Raw genomic sequence first — 18025 nt, 5'->3', positions numbered from 1 at the left:
CATTAGCTCCGGACATTAGCTCCAGACATTAGCTCCGAACATTATCTCCGGACATTAGCTCCGGACAAAGCCACGGAAGTTGGCACAAATTGCAGGAAGTAGTATTCTAGGCAATTATATATTAGATTATTATACCTTGTACAGTGGTGATGAGTACATGAGTCATCAGAGATCACCGGTTCCTAGTGGAACACAATTTGTACAAAAGAGTTGTTTTCCAGCTCCAGAGTCACTGGATAAGCCTCTCTTTTTTGTAGAATGTAATAGAATGTAAGGTCTTATAGTCAGCAGGGTCCTCTCTCTTTCCTGTAGAGTGTAAGCTCTTATGATCAGCAGGGTCCCCTCTCTCTCCTGTAGAGTGTAAGCTCATCCATTTTCTCCTGTAGAGTGTAAGCTCTTATGGTCAGCAGGGTTCTCTCTCTCTCTCCTTGAGTGTAAGCTCTTATGGTCAGCAGGGTCCGCTCTCTCCTGTAGAGTGTAAGCTCTTATGGTCAGCAGAGTCCTCTCTCTCTCCTGTAGAGTGTAAGCTCTTATGGTTAGCAGGGTCCTCTCACCTGTAGAGTGTAAGCTGCTATGATCAGTGGTGTTCTCTCTCTCTGTCTTGTACAGTGTAAGTGTGACATCCCAGGAGTTCGGGTACCACAGAGGTATTGCCTTCCTCTCGGGGGAGGGTGAGGCCGTACCTGGAAGCAACAAGGATCCCTTTAACAGGTAACACAGATGAGTCGCCCACCAGGGCCGTGGGGTACCCGGTACCGGGTCTGGTGTTCACAGGGGGGTGTCACGGTGGTGACCCGGTCCGTGGCCCTGGGCGCCCATGTAAAAGGGGAAGGTCTTTAAAGGGAATACAGTTTATGTTCATGACGCCACCTGTGGTATTCGGTCAGTGGGAATGACGCTGCTTTAAGGGGTCCTCTGGGGTGATGTTATGGCAGCTAGATGGTATAACTTCCCACAGGTGAAGTGTATCCCCAGGGCTCCCGGGGTGTAGATGGAAGATGGTAAATGGCGCAGTAAAGACCGAGGACACAGGTTTGCAGTCTCTTTACCTTGTTTTCTGATGACTTCAGGCAGGCACAGTCCAGGGCACCAGATCACAGGGCAGGCAGGGTCTGGCCGGTGTAGAGGCAAGTTGGGAGTCTCCTTATCCAGGTGGAAATCAAAGCCTTCCTCTAGTGTGGTGGTGCTGTTCTTTACTGCCTATGGCTTCATATAAGGTCCTCACAGATGTTCTCTCTGTCTCCCTTATAGGATAGTGTGAAACAACACCGTGAGCACAGCTTTGAAGTGGTGCTATAGTTAGGCTCCAACGACATATACTTAATCAACATAAAACTTAGCACTCAACTTAGAATGCTGGAACAGAAGAATTTATTTTGCAGTATACTCAAAACGTTTCGGTTCAACATGAACCTTCTTCAGTTATGTATACTTTAGGAGAGCGAGGTGTAGGCGTGCATGCCGCCAGATGCGGAGTCCACCGCACTTCTCTCTGCATACCTCGGCTCTCGTTCCTCAGCATAGAATTTTGTGGCCCACTGACTTCCGGCCCCATTCATCACATGAATTCCGTATACGTAACTGAAGAAGGTTCATGTTGAAACGAAACATTTTGAGTATACTGCAAAATAAATTCTTCTGTTCCAGCATCCTAAGTTGATTGCTAAGTTTCCCTTATAGGATAGGACATAACCCGTATGACTGGTGACTTGAGCATTTTTACAGGGACTCTAGCAGAAACGGGCTCTATAGGTGTCACCGTGCCTCCTGGGTATTAGGGCGGACAGGTAACTTGCAGTTCAGCTGTCCTGCCGGTCTCTGATGTAAAGTCGTGGAGTCCCTTACAACCTCGGTGGTCCAGCTACCGGTGTCTGCGCCTCAGAAGGAGGCAGCCTGTTCGTGGCTGGTCTCCCACTGGTATCCTCTCCTGTGCTTCTCTCTCCTACATGCTCGCAATATATTCAGCTTTTGTATAATCTCTTCCCAGGAGCTGCAGCACTGTGGCTACACAGCTCCGTACACCTTCTTCTGCCACAGACTGCTCCAGTCCGTTCCCTGGCAACAACTGTCTAACTTTCCATCCAAACTACCCTATATATACGGGAATTCACCTAGTAAATAGGATCAAAAGCTCCCCCTATTGGCCTGGAGAGTGAACATGTTGCATGTTTGTGTTTACCTGGTGACAGTTATCCTTTCTTGCCTCCAAGCGTAACATCACCTCCCCCGTGAGGGAAGCAATGCTACTGTGATGACCAGGACCCTGGGGCACCACACATACAGTACAGACCAAAAGTTTGGACACACCTTCTCATTTAAATATTTTCTGTATTTTCATAACTTTGAAAATTGTATATTCACACTGAAGGCATCAAAACTATAAATTAACACATGTGGAATTATATACTTAACAAGAAAGTGTGAAGCAACTGAAAACATGTCTTATATTCTAGGTTCTTCAAAGTAGCCACCTTTTGCTTTGATGACTGCTTTGCACACTCTTGGCATTCTCTTGATGAGCTTCAAGAGGTAGTCACCAAAAATAGTCTTACAACAATCTTGAAGGAGTTCCCAGAGATGCTTAGCACTTGTTGGCTCTTTTGCCTTCACTCTGCGGTCCAGCTCACCCCAAACCATCTCGATTGGGTTCAGGTCTGGTGACTGTGGAGGCCAGGTCATCTGGCGTAGCACCCCATCACTCTCCTTCTTGGTCAAATAGCCCTTACACAGCCTGGAGGTGTGTTTGGGGTCACTGTCCTGTTGAAAAATAAATGATTGTCCAACTAAACGCAAACCAAATGGAATAGCATGCCGCTGCAAGATGCTGTGGTAGCCATGCTGGTTCAGTATGCCTTCAATTTTGAATAAATCCCCAACAGTGTCACCAGCAAAGCACCCCCACACCATCACACCTCCTCCTCCATGCTTCACGGTGGAAACCAGGCATGTAGAGTCCATCTGTTCACCTTTTCCGCGTCGCACAAAGACACAGTGGTTGGAACCAAAGATCTCAAATTTGGACTCATCAGACCAAAGCACAGATTTCCACTGGTCTAATGTCCATTCCTTGTGTTCTTTAGCCCAAACAAGTCTCTTCTGCTTGTTGCCTGTCCTTAGCAGTGGTTTCCTAGCAGCTATTTTACCATGAAGGCCTGCTGCACAAAGTCTCCTCTTAACAGTTGTTGTAGAGATGTATCTGCTGCTAGAACTCTGTGTGGCATTGACCTGGTTTCTAATCTGAGCTGCTGTTAACCTGCGATTTCTGAGGCTGGTGACTTGGATAAACTTATCCTCAGAAGCAGAGGTGACTCTTGGTCTTCCTTTCCTGGGGCGGTCCTCATGTGAGCCAGTTTCTTTGTAGTGCTTGATGGTTTTTGCTACTGCACTTGGGAACACTTTCAAAGTTTTCCCAATTTTTCGGACTGACTGACCTCCATTTCTTAAAGTAATGATGGCCACTCATTTTTCTTTACTTAGAATTTGTATTATGGCAAGAAAAAAACAGCTAACAGTCTATTCAGTAGGACTATCAGCTGTGTATCCACCAGACTTCTGCACAACACAACTGATGCTCCCAACACCATTTATAAGGCAAGAAATCCCACTTATTAAACCTGACAGGGCACACCTGTGAAGTGAAAACCATTTCCGGTGACTACCTCTTGAAGCTCATCAAGAGAATGCTAAGAGTGTGCAAAGCAGTCATCAAAGCAAAAGGTGGCTACTTTGAAGAACCTAGAATATAAGACATATTTTCAGTTGTTTCACACTTTTTTGTTAAGTATATAATTCCACATGTGTTAATTCATAGTTTTGATGCCTTCAGTGTGAAGTTACAATTTTCATAGTCATGAAAATACAGAAAAATCTTTAAATGAGAAGGTGTGTCCAAACTTTTGGTCTGTACTGTACATACAACACTGTTCTGACTCCAGGCCAGTAGGAGGAGCTCTAGACCTGGTTTCAGGGGAGCTTCCCTATATATTCTGGCTGGAGGAGGAGTTAGCAGTCAGTCAAGAAGAGAGCTTGAGCTGGGCAGACACGTGGTTCTGCATCTCCCGACAGTGCAGTCTGTAGGAGAGTGTGAGGGGAGGAGCACAGGAGAAGTGAGGAGCTGGAGGGGAGCTTCAACTAAGCTCCCTCCATGCTGAAGCGCAAGAACCGGACACCAGGAGTCCGAGGCTGTGTGGGAATGTATGACCCACAGCAGAAACTGGAGGGCAGGAGATTTCAAGTCACCTGTCCACAACTGCACCTGAAGGCACAGCAGCATATAGAGCCCGGAGTCGCCGCAAGTAGGACACTTGTAAAAAGGGCTCGTGTTGCCTGCAATGCGGGTACTGTCCTAGGACAGAGAGAGAGAGGACCTTGTGAGAAGCCTCAGGCAGCAAGGGATGCACATTACAGTGCAGTAAGGAAGGCTTCCAACCCCATCTGGCTAAAGGGATTTCAAGTCGCTTCCAGGCTGCCTGAATTCCAAAGACCGCCTGTAACCTGTGTACTGGAAATTCATCAGTAAAAGGTAAAGAGACTGCAATCTTGTCCATAGAATCATGTCCTACAATTCTTTCTGTAATAATTATAGGGCATAACTCAGGAGACTCTATGCATGGAACAAGACAACTACAGGACACAGTTTTATAAGTGGTAAAGTCTATATTATCACACGGTGATTCAAACAGGTGCAGAGAGAAACTCAAGTCCACAATACCTGGTGTAAATATTAAATGCAGCTTAAACAGTCTATAGGGAACTTCAGAGGAAAATGCAATCACGCAGAAAGTCTATGAAGCACAATTATTCTTGAGGATACTTGACACGAATAAGTCCTTGTTTTAGTCCAAACACAGATAGCTATGCTTATAAGGCAGTTCAAATAATATCTTAGCACAACCAGGGAGGCCTGGGTAATAGTCTCAGGTCTTTGCAGAGCAGCAACAGCTTACATGTCCAGCAAATGCAGATGGAAGTAAACACGAGCAGCAGATGAAGGAGGATTACTGGAAACTGGTGTATGCAGCAGGAACTCAGAGCAGAGTAGCAGGATCACCACACAGGTTCACGGGAGCAGGTATACAGCCAGGGAGTCAACAGGGTCAGGAGCTAGATGCAAGGCAGAATACTCTAGCACAGACTGAAGGCTGGGGTGGAGTTTTATAGCAGGAAGACACAGTGCACATGAGACCAAAGACGCCATCTTGGAAAAGGGCAGTAATGCACAAAAGGTAATAAAAATGTTCAGAGTCCTGACATTACTCCCTCCTTAGAAGCGGCCTCAGGATGATCCTGGACCTGGTTTCTCAGGGAATCTCTGATGAAAACGAGAAATCTTCTGTTGGGCATTGATGTTTTCCACAGGTTCCCAAGAGTCTTCCTCAGGGGGATATCCGTGCCATCTTATCAGATATTGGAGCCGATTCCTGCGAATCCTGGAATCAATAATTTCCTCCACCACAAATTGTTCTTGCCCATCAATCACTACAGGCTGCGGAGGTGGCACAACACGTCCCTGGAAGGTATTAGGAGATACAGGCTTTAGTAAAGATACATGAAAAACTGGGTGTACCTTTATAGTCCTAGGCAGCTTCAGCCGGCAGGCCACAGAGCTCACAATACCGTTGATCTTGAAAGGGCCAATGAATTTCTGTTCACGTTTTTGTGAAGGAACGTTTAACTTCAGATTCTTAGTTGCTAACCACACGGAATCACCTACCTTGAACATGGGTGCAGGTTTACGGAATCTATCAGCCGATCTCTTATAACGTTCTTGAGCTGTGGTCAGGGATTCCGTCAGAACCTCCAGATTTTGCCTCATCGCAGTCAGCCTTTCCTCCACTGCCGGAACCGGAGAATTAATTGGATACACGGATGATAACCCAGATTGGCAAAGAAAGGTGTAAATTTAGTGGAGGCGCTCTGAAAATTGTTATATGAAAATTCGGCTAACGGCAGCAACTCCAACCAATCATCCTGGAGATGGCTGACATAACATCTTAGATATTGTTCCAGCGTCTGGTTGGTCCGCTCAATCTGACCATTTGTCTGGGGATGGTAAGTGGAAGAGAGACAGACATTAATATTGAGTGCAGAGCAAAACCCCTTCCAGAATCTTTAAGTGAACTGTACTCCATGGTCAGAGATGATCTCATCCGGGACCCCATGCAACCGAAAGACATTCTGTATAACCAAGTTCACTGTATCTTTAGCTGAAGGGAGGCCGCTGCACGGAACAAAATGAGCAGCTTTAGTCAGGCGATCAACTACCACCATGATTGTATTCATGCCCCCTGATGTAGGCAACTCCACAATAAAGTCCATTGATATAGACCCCCAAGGGCGGGATGGAACAGTTAATGTTTGCAGAAGACCCGTAGGTGCCACATGGGGAGTCTTGTAGCAAGCACATACCTCGCAAGAGAGAACATAGTCCTTGGTATCCTTGAGGGAAGTTAGCCACCAGAAGAATCGGCTCAGGAACTCTTGTGTCTTCTGTACCCCCCTGTGACCAACCAACTTGGAGTCATGTACCAACTTGAGGATCTGCAGACGGATGACCTCAGGGACATAGATACGTCGATCTCTGAACCACATGCCACCCTAAAAGACAAGATTAATATTCACAGGTGGGTTGGCCAGAAATACATCACCTGCAACCAGGCGCTATTTTTTGATCTGATGTCGGTAGGACACTGATATTCCCACAGGCCTCCTGAGGAACTGTATCGTGGGAGGGAAACGCGTTGAGGTGATGTGTATACAGATAAGTGTGAACAACAGGAATTTATATAATTACCGTGTTGTTTTTTGTTTCCAGAAATACATCACCATCATAAGTCTCCCTGCACGCCTTCCACAAGTCCTGATCGTGGATAACTCCAATGAAATTGGCATCAGATAGAATGGTCTTGGACGGGGCTCCAGGTACGGAATCCGCAGCATGGATTCGGGATAAAGCACCAGCCTTCCCATTACGAGAACCTGCACGGTACGAGATAACAAAGTAAAATTGATTTAAAAAAAAGTTCCAACGAGCATGACGTGGAGAAAGACATCTAGCGGATCTAAGGAACTGTAAATTGCGATGGTCAGTTAGCACTATAATCTGTTGTGCAGCTCCTTGCAGATGATGCCTCCATTCTTTGAAAGCTGAAATAATAGCCAGCAATTCCTTGTCTCCCACGTCGTAATTCTTCTCTGCTGAGGTTAGTCTGTGGGAAAAGAAAGCACAAGGATGTAGCAGACCCTTCTCTCCAGTTCTTTGGGAGAGAATAACCCCCAAAGCATTATCAGAAGCATCCACCTCCACAATGAAAGAAAGTGTTGGATCTGGGTGTATCAACAGCGGTGCTGAGGTGAAACAGATCTTAAGCCGATCAAAAGCTTCTTGAGCCTGTGATGACCACTTAAAGGGCTTTTCCTTCTTTGTCAAGGAAGTAATGGGACGGACAATATCAGAAAAATTTCAAATAAAACATCTGTAGAAATTTGCAAAACCAATAAAACGTTGCACCTCCTTAACGTTCTTGGGTACCGGTCAGTCAAGGATAGCCTGAATCTTACCAGATTTCATGTTCAGCCCCTGGGGAGAGATGATATAACCTAAGAACTGTATCTCAGAACGATGGAACTCGCATTTCTCCGGCTTGATATACAGATGGTTCTCTTTCAGACATCTTAAAACAGCTTTGACATGTTCTTCATGTTCCTGTAGAGAGTCAGAAAAGATTAGAATATCGTCAAAATAGATCACCACAAACTGGTCCAACAAATCTCTGAAAATGTCATTAGCAAGGTGTTGAAACGTTGCAGGGGCGTTACAAAGCCCGAAGGGCATCACAAGATATTCAAAGTGTCCATACCGGCATCTGAATGCTGTCTTCCACTCATCCCCTGGACGAATACGCACCAAATTATAAGCCCCACGAAGATCCAGTTTAGAGAACACCTTAGCATGGCAGACTCTTTCCAGTAATTGGGGAATCAGAGGCAAAGGGTAACGGTTTTGTATGGTTACCTTATTGAGTTCCCGATAGTCAACACAGGGTCTCAAGGTCCCATCCTTCTTTTTTACAAAAAATATAGGTGCCCCTGCTGGTGAGGAAGAAGGATGTATGTAGCCCTTGGCCAGATTTTCATCAATATACTCCTTTAAGGCTTGGAGCTCAGGTGCCGCCAAAGGGTATACGTTACCAAAAGGAATAGCTGCCCCAGGAAGCATCTCAATAGGACAGTCATAATGCCTGTGTGGAGGAAGCTGATCTGCATTCTTCTTGTCACAGATGTCAGAGAACTCTTTATATGCTGAAGGTAAAGTAAATACCTGTACAGTTGGTTCCGTAGCTGTGGACTCGGGGACAGCTTCAGTTAATGCTGAGTTGCTCCTTGTTGGAAAGATAATCTCCTTGGTCTCCCAGTTGATAATTGGGTTCTGAGAACGCAACCAAGGAATGCCTAAAATCACAGGAAAATGAGGAGAAGAAATTAGCAAGAAAGAAAGTTGCTCCTGATGATTAGGCTCCAACAAAATTTCAAGGGGTATGGTCTCCTGATCCACGGGCCCAGAGATTAAAGGTGACCCATCCACTGTTTCCATGGTAATTGGAGAGGCTCTTTGCTGAATTTCAATACCATGTTCCTTGGCAAATGCGATATCCATGAAATTGCCACCTGCACCAGAGTCAATCATAGCTGCACTGGAAATCCACTGTCCTGAACACAGGATCTTAATAGGCAGAGAACAGTGAGAGTTCTTTTCCTTAAGCTCCTTGGGGGGTGAAGTCATAGAAAGTGAATGGAATACAGCGTTTAAAGGCAGGCTACATTCAGAGATGTCAGATTCATCATCACAGTTGTCATATTCTCCTACCGCTGCTAGCACCTTGTTAGGCCGCTTGGGACACTTGGGACAGTTGATTAAAAAGTGGTCAGACTGACCGCAGTAGAAACATAGACTTTCAAGTCAAGAAGGCAATGCTCCCGGCGCTCATTAATCTCACGCCTCTGAACGGAATCAATTTGCATGGGCACCTCCTCCACCTCCCGAGAGGTTTTACCTGCAGGCTCTTTGGAAGGAAGGGAAAAGTTAGAAATACGGTTATATGCAGCAAACTTATCCTGCTTATGCTCAGTAAGGCGAATGTCTATGCGCACACAATGCTGCATAAATGTTTCTAGCTCTTGTGGTGACTCAGAGCGAGCTAATTCATCTTTTACAATACTAGACAGACCCCTTTTAAAAATAGGCAATTGTGCATAACTGTCTCAATTGGTGTCTACCACTAATCTCCTGAATTCAGTAGCATACTCAATAACAGAACGTTTAGCCTGGCGTAAAGGCAATAAAGCAGATTTAGCGGTTGCACGGCGATTAGGATCATCAAACATTAATGCCATAGCGGCCAAAAAATCATCCAAGTTATTTAACCGTGGGTCACGAGACTCAATCATTGGATTTGCCCAGGCGAGCGCTCGTGAGGTCAGCAGCATTATTACACACAATACTTTGGATCTATCAGTAGGAAAACGGTCAGCATGCACATCAAAATATAGCATACATTGATTCACAAAGCCACGAAATTTGTCGCGATCACCATTAAATCTGAATGGGGTCAACTTATGTGGGTTAGCTGGTGGCGGTTGCCCAGAGGGTAAAGTCGCTTGTGCAGCTATTTGCGTGCTTATGTCCTGAAAAGCCCATCCATACTGGGACTCTATGCCAGCAAGTTTGTTTTCCTGGGCTGCCATGCGGGTGCTTAAGTCTTGCAAAGTTTGTCCAAACACTTGTTGATTGTGTTCAAAGCTTCCAAACTTCTTTTGCAGACCTTTCACATCTTTCTGCAGTGATCTAATTATGGAAAAAACCTGCTCTAATCTGCTCTCTGCAGTCATTGTTCAAGCAGTCTCCTCTTTTCTGGCTAGAGTATCCTGTAATAATTATAGGGGATAACTCAGGAGACTCTTTGCATGGAACAAGACAACTACAGGACACAGTTTTATAAGTGGTAAAGTCTATATTATCACACGGTGATTCAAACAGGTGCAGAGAGAAACTCAAGTCCACAACACTTGGTGTAAATATTAAAAGCAGCTTAAACAGTCTATAGGGAACTTCAGAGGAAAATGCAATCACGCAGAAAGTCTATGAAGCACAATTATTCTTGAGGATACTTGACACGAATAAGTCCTTGTTTTAGTCCAAACACAGATAGCTATGCTTATAAGGCAGTTCAAATAATATCTTAGCACAACCAGGAAGGCCTGGCTGATAATCTCAGGCTTAAGCAGAGCAGCAACAGCTTACATGTCCAGCAAATGCAGATGGAAGTAAACACAAGCAGCAGATGAAGGAGGATTACTGGAAACTGGTGTATGCAGCAGGAACTCAGAGCAGAGTAGCAGGATCACCACACAGGTTCACAGGAGCAGGTATACAGCCAGGGAGTCAACAGGGTCAGGAGCTGGATGCAAGGCAGAATACTCTAGCACAGACTGAAGGCTGGGGTGGAGTTTTATAGCAGGAAGACACAGTGCACATGAGACCAAAGATGCCATCTTGGAAAAGGGCAGTAATGCACAAAAGGTAATAAAAATGTTCAGAGTCTTGACACTTTCTGGCACTATACCATCTATCATCTTTGCCCACTACACCGGGAGCCCTGTGGACTAAGCTTCACCTGTGGGAAATCATACAATCCCTGCTGCAATACCACCTTACCAAGTGGACCCCTTTAAGCAGCGTCGGTCACCCCTGACCGAATACCACAGGTGGTGTCACGAACATTCTTTATTCTCTTCCAAAACAACCCCTTGAACCAGGTCACTGCCACCATGACTATCTCTTTAATGACCACCAGACCCGGCCCGGGTACCCCACGGCACTAGTGGGTGCACCATAAGCTCTTATGGTCAGTGGGGTCCTCTCTCTTTCTCGTGTAGAGTGTAAGCTGCTATGTTCAGCGGTGTTCTCTCTCTTTCCTGTAGAGTGTAAGCTCTTATGGTCAGTGGGGTCCTCTCTCTCTCTCCTGTAGAGTGTTAGCTGCTAAGATCAGCAGTGTTCTCTCTTTCTCTCTTGTAGAGTGTAAGCTCTCATAGTGAGTGAGGTCCTCTCTCTCACTGCCTCTTGTAGAGTGTAAGCTCTTATGGTCAGCAGGGTCACCCTCTGTCTCTCTTCCTCCCCCACATATGTAATTACAAGCTTTCCAGTACAAAGAGTCACACACATGTTTTGGTGGAAATTTGTCAAAGTTTGTGAATATTTGCTGCAAATGTATTTTTGCGGGGGAAAATTCGGCTAGGTTAGCAAATTCAAATTTCAAAAGATTCACTCATCTTTAATTCTGACTCATTGTCAGCCATTACTATTTCTAGAATTAGAATATTCTATTCTATGGCTTGACTACTGTAACTGTAAAGAATGATACCTTTGTTAAGTCTACAGTCTCTTTTCTTTATCTGTCCTTCATGCTGCTGTTTCTATGCACAAATAGTGATAGGGGAGCAGGAGCTCCTCTTCTTTCTGTGTGCAATGTCCAGAAGACACAGAGGAAGCTACTTCAAACGGGATTTCAAACGTGTAATCAGGCAGATATGTTTACAGAGACAATTATTCTGGGCAGGATATTAAGGCAACAAAAGTTACGTGTTGAGTGTTGACCCAATCCCGGGTCTTATTCGTACAATCGCTCTTTGAAGTTTTGTCCTTAGAGGTAGTATGTCTTTTAGGCCCCTGATGGAGAGAAGTAGTGGGTGTTGCCTTGTGAAGAGGAGTGAATCCCGCGCTCCTGCACACTGCCTGCTGTGATCAGTGTTGGAGACAGAGGGGAGGAAGAGCGTAGTTTCATTAGTATGGAATTTTTTGGTAATCGGATGAAATATCATAAGTTTCTTATCTTTGCTTGTATTAATGATCTAAGGAAAACTGACAATAAATGAGATATATTTAATGCTGTTAAGAAGAGTTGGCCAAAAATATTTCACAGAGAAGCTAAATAAATCTCCAGTTTTCAGAAGAGTTTGGTTGCAGCAGTTGCAAAATTAAATTTTTGCACAGGATGGTTACACAAATTACTTTATCCTTTCAATAAATGAAATAGTCTTATTAAAAATGTATTTTGCATTTACTCAGTCACTTTTCATATATAGTTGTACTCTGTATACAGCACAGTGTCCATGAATCTTGTGTGATGTACACAGCAATATCAGTGTATCCTACGTCATGTATACAGCATTCTCAATGTACCCTTTGTGATGTATACATCAGTCTTAGTGTATGCTATGTGATGTGTACAGAAATCTCAGTGTATCCTATGTGATGTATATAGCAGTTTCAGTGTATGCAAGGTGATGTATATACAGCAGAGTCTCAGTGTAACTTATGTGATGTATACTGTAGTCTCCATGTATCCTATGTGATGTATACAGCAGTTTTAATGGGTCCTATGTAATGTATTCTGCAGTCTCAGTACATGCTATGTGATGTATGGGCGCTGATTTGTTGCATTGGACAACATCGACAGTTGTTCTAGATAGTTTCACAAGTTTTCATCCATAGCTGCATGGGAGGACTTACAGAAGGATAGGGTGGAGCTGGGTAGGAGGTGGAGGAGTCTGAAAGCTGACAGGAGGGGTTTTATAAGTGATAATGTCATCGTGTAGTTCACAGGAAGTCAGAATCGAGATTTCATGACCCAATTTCCTTTTACAAAGGGGGGAAATGTATAAATGTAACAGAGGTGGGATTATATAAACTGAGAATATTGATTCTTAAAGGGGTTGTTAAGGCTTGGGTCTCAAGTCTGCAGACTCTCTAGGTGCAGACTGGTGAATCCTCACAGTGTGCAGTGTGTATGCTGTCAGCATTGTCCGCTGGCTATTTGCATGCATGCAGTCACGTGCCAACTAGACATGCGATGCCTCATTCAAGTGAATTGAACAAGGCCTTACATGTCTTTTCAGGATGTACCCGGAAGTATACCAATCATATAAAGTGACTGCACACTTAAGCCTCATGCCTGGACAACCCTTTTAAGCATAAAATATGCAGAACATTTGCTGGAGTACTTCTGTAAGAACAAGGTACATAATGAAATGTACATTTTTGTTGATAAATTATCTAGATCTGTTTTACACTTTAGGTTGAATGCTATTTCTCTATTATTCCAGCTGCAGTGTCGGTGACGTGGGCCGATAGAACAATTCCATCTGTTGCTTGGATCATCCCCGTTTCAGTGGCTGTCTCAATATTTGGTTCCCTAAATGGCGGGATGTTTATGCTGGGTCGACTAAACTACGCTGGAAGTAAGGAGGGACATTTGCCATCGATCATATCAATGCTCCATGTTCATTACTTGACTCCAGCTCCAGCTATGATCATTTCCACAATAATTGCATCAATTTTTGTTATTCCTTCTGACCTTATTTCATTAACAAACTATTTTAGTTTTTCCTCGTGGCTTCTGGTTGGACTAACTTGTGTTAGCCTGGTTGTACTGCGTTATCGAGAACCCAATCTTGAACGTCCTTACAAGGTGAGGTGAACATCAAAACCACAATTGTAATAATTAGTGCTATTGCAGGGAGGACAAAAGCACAACAACTATAGATGATTATTTGTTTAATATTTTTCGTTCTTCTACCTCTATTTGGAAGTCCAATGGCACCATGCTTTCCGGTTCATGGCTATTATTACGAAATCTTCAGAAAGGTTATATAATATTACAAACTGCTATTTGTAAAAATTCTTTATTTTCAATAGATAAAAGTGTGTCTCATCCTGATTGTATGACAGACGCACAGGTGCATGGCTTGTCACAGTTATAGTACAATTATCAGAGCTGTTTCTTGTAATTAATCCTCATCTCTCGGCCAGAGTTGAGACTTAGAAAGTGGGTACTGTGTAATTCTAACTTTAATTCATCTTCAAATCTCATGATATGCAGTTTACGGCCTGATCCCATTTTCAGATTTTTCTCTTGGAGTGTCCCTCCCAGTAATATAGGCTGGTTGTGCATCCTATGTATATACAGAAGGCTGCTGTCTTTATTAGTTCATACATCAACACAGCTTCTGTCCTAACCTTTTTTATCATTTCATGTGTTTTCCTCCTTTTCTATAGCCTATTTTTTTCTCCCCTCCATGAATCTGCACATGCTCTCTCCTCTGACCACAGTGTGAGTATCTCCACCTCCCTGCTGCTATCTCTAACACCGAGAAGGAAGATGATGAGCAGAGGGAGCTGTCAGAATGAGTAGTTCTGACAGACTAGTAACGTTTTTTCAAAAGCTAGAGGAAGGACTTACAGACACTCTGCAGCAGCAAATTAGCAGACAACAGCAGACTATTGTTTTATGAAGTTTTATTATTGTATCATTAGACTGGATATACTTATACATACACAGAATATGTCTGCATTGTATTTGCATGATAATCAGCTTCATTTTTTTTATATTTTAGGTCTTTCTTCCCATCGCCTTTGGAGTTATTGCGGTTTCAATCTTCCTGGTTCTTGCACCCATTATCCAGTCCCCTAAAGTCCAGTATTTTTATGCTTTGCTGTTCATGTTCAGCAGTGTGATTATCTATATCCCCTTTGTATATTTCAAGTTAAAGATTCCATACTTTGATAAAGTCACCTGTTTTCTGCAACTTCTGCTGAACGTTTCGCCAACTGATATTTTTGAGGATTATAAAACCGAGTAGCCCTGTATTTTCCATCCTATGAAATCAGCCATTTGTATCAAGGACACTTGCAGAAAAATAAAAGCTTTTAAAGTGCTTTCTGTAGATAAAGGCCAGGACTCAATGTCAAGTAATATCCAGTGAAAAAATGAAATAAATCTATCTTGTGACCTACAGGTTAGAAGTCGTTTTGCTCTGCTTTATAGCATATGTCTTATCTGGAGACACAGTTCTATTGTACAGGAAAAAAAATGCAACTAAAAAGAAAAATCTAATAGCAAAGTATATTGTGGTCAGCAATTTTTAGAAATAAGTTTCAAAAGTTAAGTATTAAATATTACGTATGTTCTACTGAATTTGATAATAAATTTAATGATATTTACATACAATGGCTCGAGATGTCAATCTTCAGGAGCGCACCGCCATCGGCAAAGCTGGAAGTGAGCTCCAGAAGCTGCATCAAGTCATCCATTGTAATGAGGTACTCCCATTGCAGATATTTTCCTTATCACTTAATAAGGTGACCTTCATTATCAATAAATCAAGAGGGGTGTGCAGCCAACTCTGCATTCTTTATCTTCTTGCATTCAGAAGACTTTCTTCTGGTAACAGACATTTTTGGTTTATACTCTGAAAATGCTATAAGTGTCTGGAAAAGGTGCAAACATATAACCCTTAAAATATACATTTAATTGAAAACTCTAAAATCACACAAAAAGAATCCTTAGTGCACAAATAGTGATGCACATACAGATAATATCAAACTATATTTCATAAATGACTATTTTGATAAGTTCAGTAAAAGTACAGTCACAAGTGCTCCAACAGAGCGCCACTATCCTTGTCTCCCCTTGCACGTACCAAGATAAAGGTGAAATGGTAAAGAGGCAGAGAGTGACAGGTGGGCTGGATAAGCTGTATTGAAGAAGTCCCAGGTGCCACCACACATGGCCTAGGACGCCCTACGTGTCCACTAAAACATCCCTGCCTACCAGCGGAGGTTGGTACCCTAGACCTGATAATTGGCGCCCCTGCTCCACGGCGGCTGCTTCTGCTAAGACATTGGGCACTGCAGGCTCCCACACAGCGCGCTGCCACACAGATCTCCTCTATCCAGATGACTGATGAAGGTCAGGTATTGACCGAAACGTCTCATTTATTTCTGGAAATTCTTTACTCAATAAATAAGTCCTTGAATACACCTATGCGAGTATTTGTACATTGCAGCTGACGGATTTGGTTATCCTACTTGTGCAAAAGACAGGAGAAGAGGGAGGTCTTCGGAGAACAGCTGTGGATGTGAAAAAGTCATCTAGACAAGATGGAGATGAAAAGAAAGAGACAACTGCAGAGAAGATGTAACCTATAAGGTGCCTGGATGTAAATGTTTATTTGTGATTCTGACTAATTCTCCCCATACTGTGGTTCCTGTATGGTCCCCATTCTGATGATGGCTGTTAACAACTCCCAGTATCTCCTTACCATTGTTAAGGACATACTGGGAGTTATAGGGTTGTAGGTTCATGCGATACAATTGTTTATGGGGCAGACTTGATATTCCAATAGATCATTATACTAAGCTTGGTTCTTGTATTCAAGTACTCTTGGTTCTGGTCATGTATTCATGTACTTATGTAGGTTCTGCTGACATATTAACTTGGTGATTAATATGGTGATTCTGGTGACGTTGTCAAGTACTGATGGTGATTCTAGTGACATATGCATGTACTGATGATTGTTCTAGTGACGTATTTATTTACTAATGATGCTTATGTGCCATTTTCATGTACTATTGATGGCTCTGTTGCTCTAATTATGTACTGATGATGATTTTGGCTTCATATTCATGCACTGATGATGATTCTGGTGATGAATAAATCACCAAAATCATCATCGCTAAGTGAATACAGCACCAGAATAACCATCACTACATGAATGTCACCAGAACCCGGAATATATCAGCAGAGTCACCATCAGTTTTGTGCAAGCTATATTTGTCTCATGACAGATGCAAAAACCATCAGATGTGTCCAGTAATTTATAATGAGGGTCTGTCTAGTTTTCATTAGGGTATTTGTCCTATGCTGGACATCTTAATTGAAACCAAATGGCTCCGATTATTATTGCGCCATATTAGTTTCCATAATTATCCTTGGGTTTGACATTTAAAATATAGGACATCAGGGATGACTCTCGTTATTTTTTCCAATGTTTTGTGCAAATGGTCAGCAAAAAATGATAAATCTGCATCTAGCTTTGATATTGCACTCCCCATTAAGTCACATCCCCAAAGTACACCACTTGTTTTTTTACTTTTGATGACTTTTTTTGTGAAAAAGGTAACAATTCTAGTGGAAGTGTTCATCAGAGTTTGCTATCTAACCCATCGGAGGGGAAGGGAGATGTGCATTAGGGGTCCTTAGTCTCTCAGCCATTTTTTTGCTCTGTGGTGGGGGTGGATCATTGTTTTCATCTGCCTAGGGCACAAAAATACTTTGTCCTGGCCCTGAATACAAATGTATAGTAAAGTGAGGCCACACCCACTGGCCAGGAGTACAGTGGGTACGGAAAGTATTCAGACCCCTTTACATTTTTCACTCTTTGTTTCATTGCAGCCATTTGGTAAATTTAAAAAAGTTTATTTTTTTTCATTAATGTACACTCTGCACCCCATCTTGAAAAAAAAACAGAAATGTAGAAATTTTTGCACATTTTTTAAAAAAGAGACACTGAAATATCACATGGTCATAAGTATTCAGACCGTTTGCTCAGCCACTCATATCCAGAGGTTGGCTTTTCAAAATAGACATATGAATGCTGCCATCATTGCTACTGAGGTTAAAGGGGTGGTGGGTCAGCCTGCCAGTGCTCAGACAATACGTCATATACTGCATCTAATTGGTCTGCACTGCTGTAATCCTAGAAAGAAGCCTCTTCTAAAGATGATGCACAAGACAGCCTGCAAACAGTTTGCTGAAGACAAACAGGCTAAGGACATGGCTTACTGTAACCATATCCCTTGGTCTGATGAAACCAAGAAAAACTTATTTGGTTCAGGTGGTGTCAAGCGTGTGTGGCAGCAACTAGGTGAAGAGTACAATGACAAGTGTATCTTGCCTACAGTCAGGTATGGTGGTGGGAGTGTCATGTTTGAGGCTGCATGAGTGTTGCCGGCTGTTGGTTGCCCATTGAGGGAACCATGAATACCAACATGTATTGTGACATGCTGAAGCAGAGCATGATTCCCTCCCTTCAGAAACTGGGCTGCAAGGCAGGAATCAAACAGGATAATGGCCCGAAACACACCTCCAAGATTATCTCTACCTTGCAAAAGAAACTAAAGATAAAG

General features: G+C 43.2%; 1 protein-coding gene across 1 annotated transcript in view; it reads left to right on the top strand.

Moving 5' to 3' along the window:
- The window catches only part of SLC7A13 (solute carrier family 7 member 13), a 73144-nt gene extending 57844 nt beyond the window's left edge, over window positions 1–15300 (top strand). The window contains exons 3-4 of the mRNA XM_077270747.1: window positions 13162–13526; window positions 14452–15300. Coding sequence (XP_077126862.1) covers window positions 13162–13526; window positions 14452–14697 — 611 coding nt within the window. The 3' untranslated portion in view covers window positions 14698–15300. The remainder of the gene's footprint in view (window positions 1–13161; window positions 13527–14451) is intronic.
- The last annotated feature ends 2725 nt before the right edge of the window (window positions 15301–18025 follow it).

This window comes from Ranitomeya variabilis, chromosome 6, assembly GCF_051348905.1.
Source record: "Ranitomeya variabilis isolate aRanVar5 chromosome 6, aRanVar5.hap1, whole genome shotgun sequence".
NCBI lineage: Eukaryota > Metazoa > Chordata > Amphibia > Anura > Dendrobatidae > Ranitomeya > Ranitomeya variabilis.
This window is presented reverse-complemented; position numbering and strand designations above follow the sequence as displayed.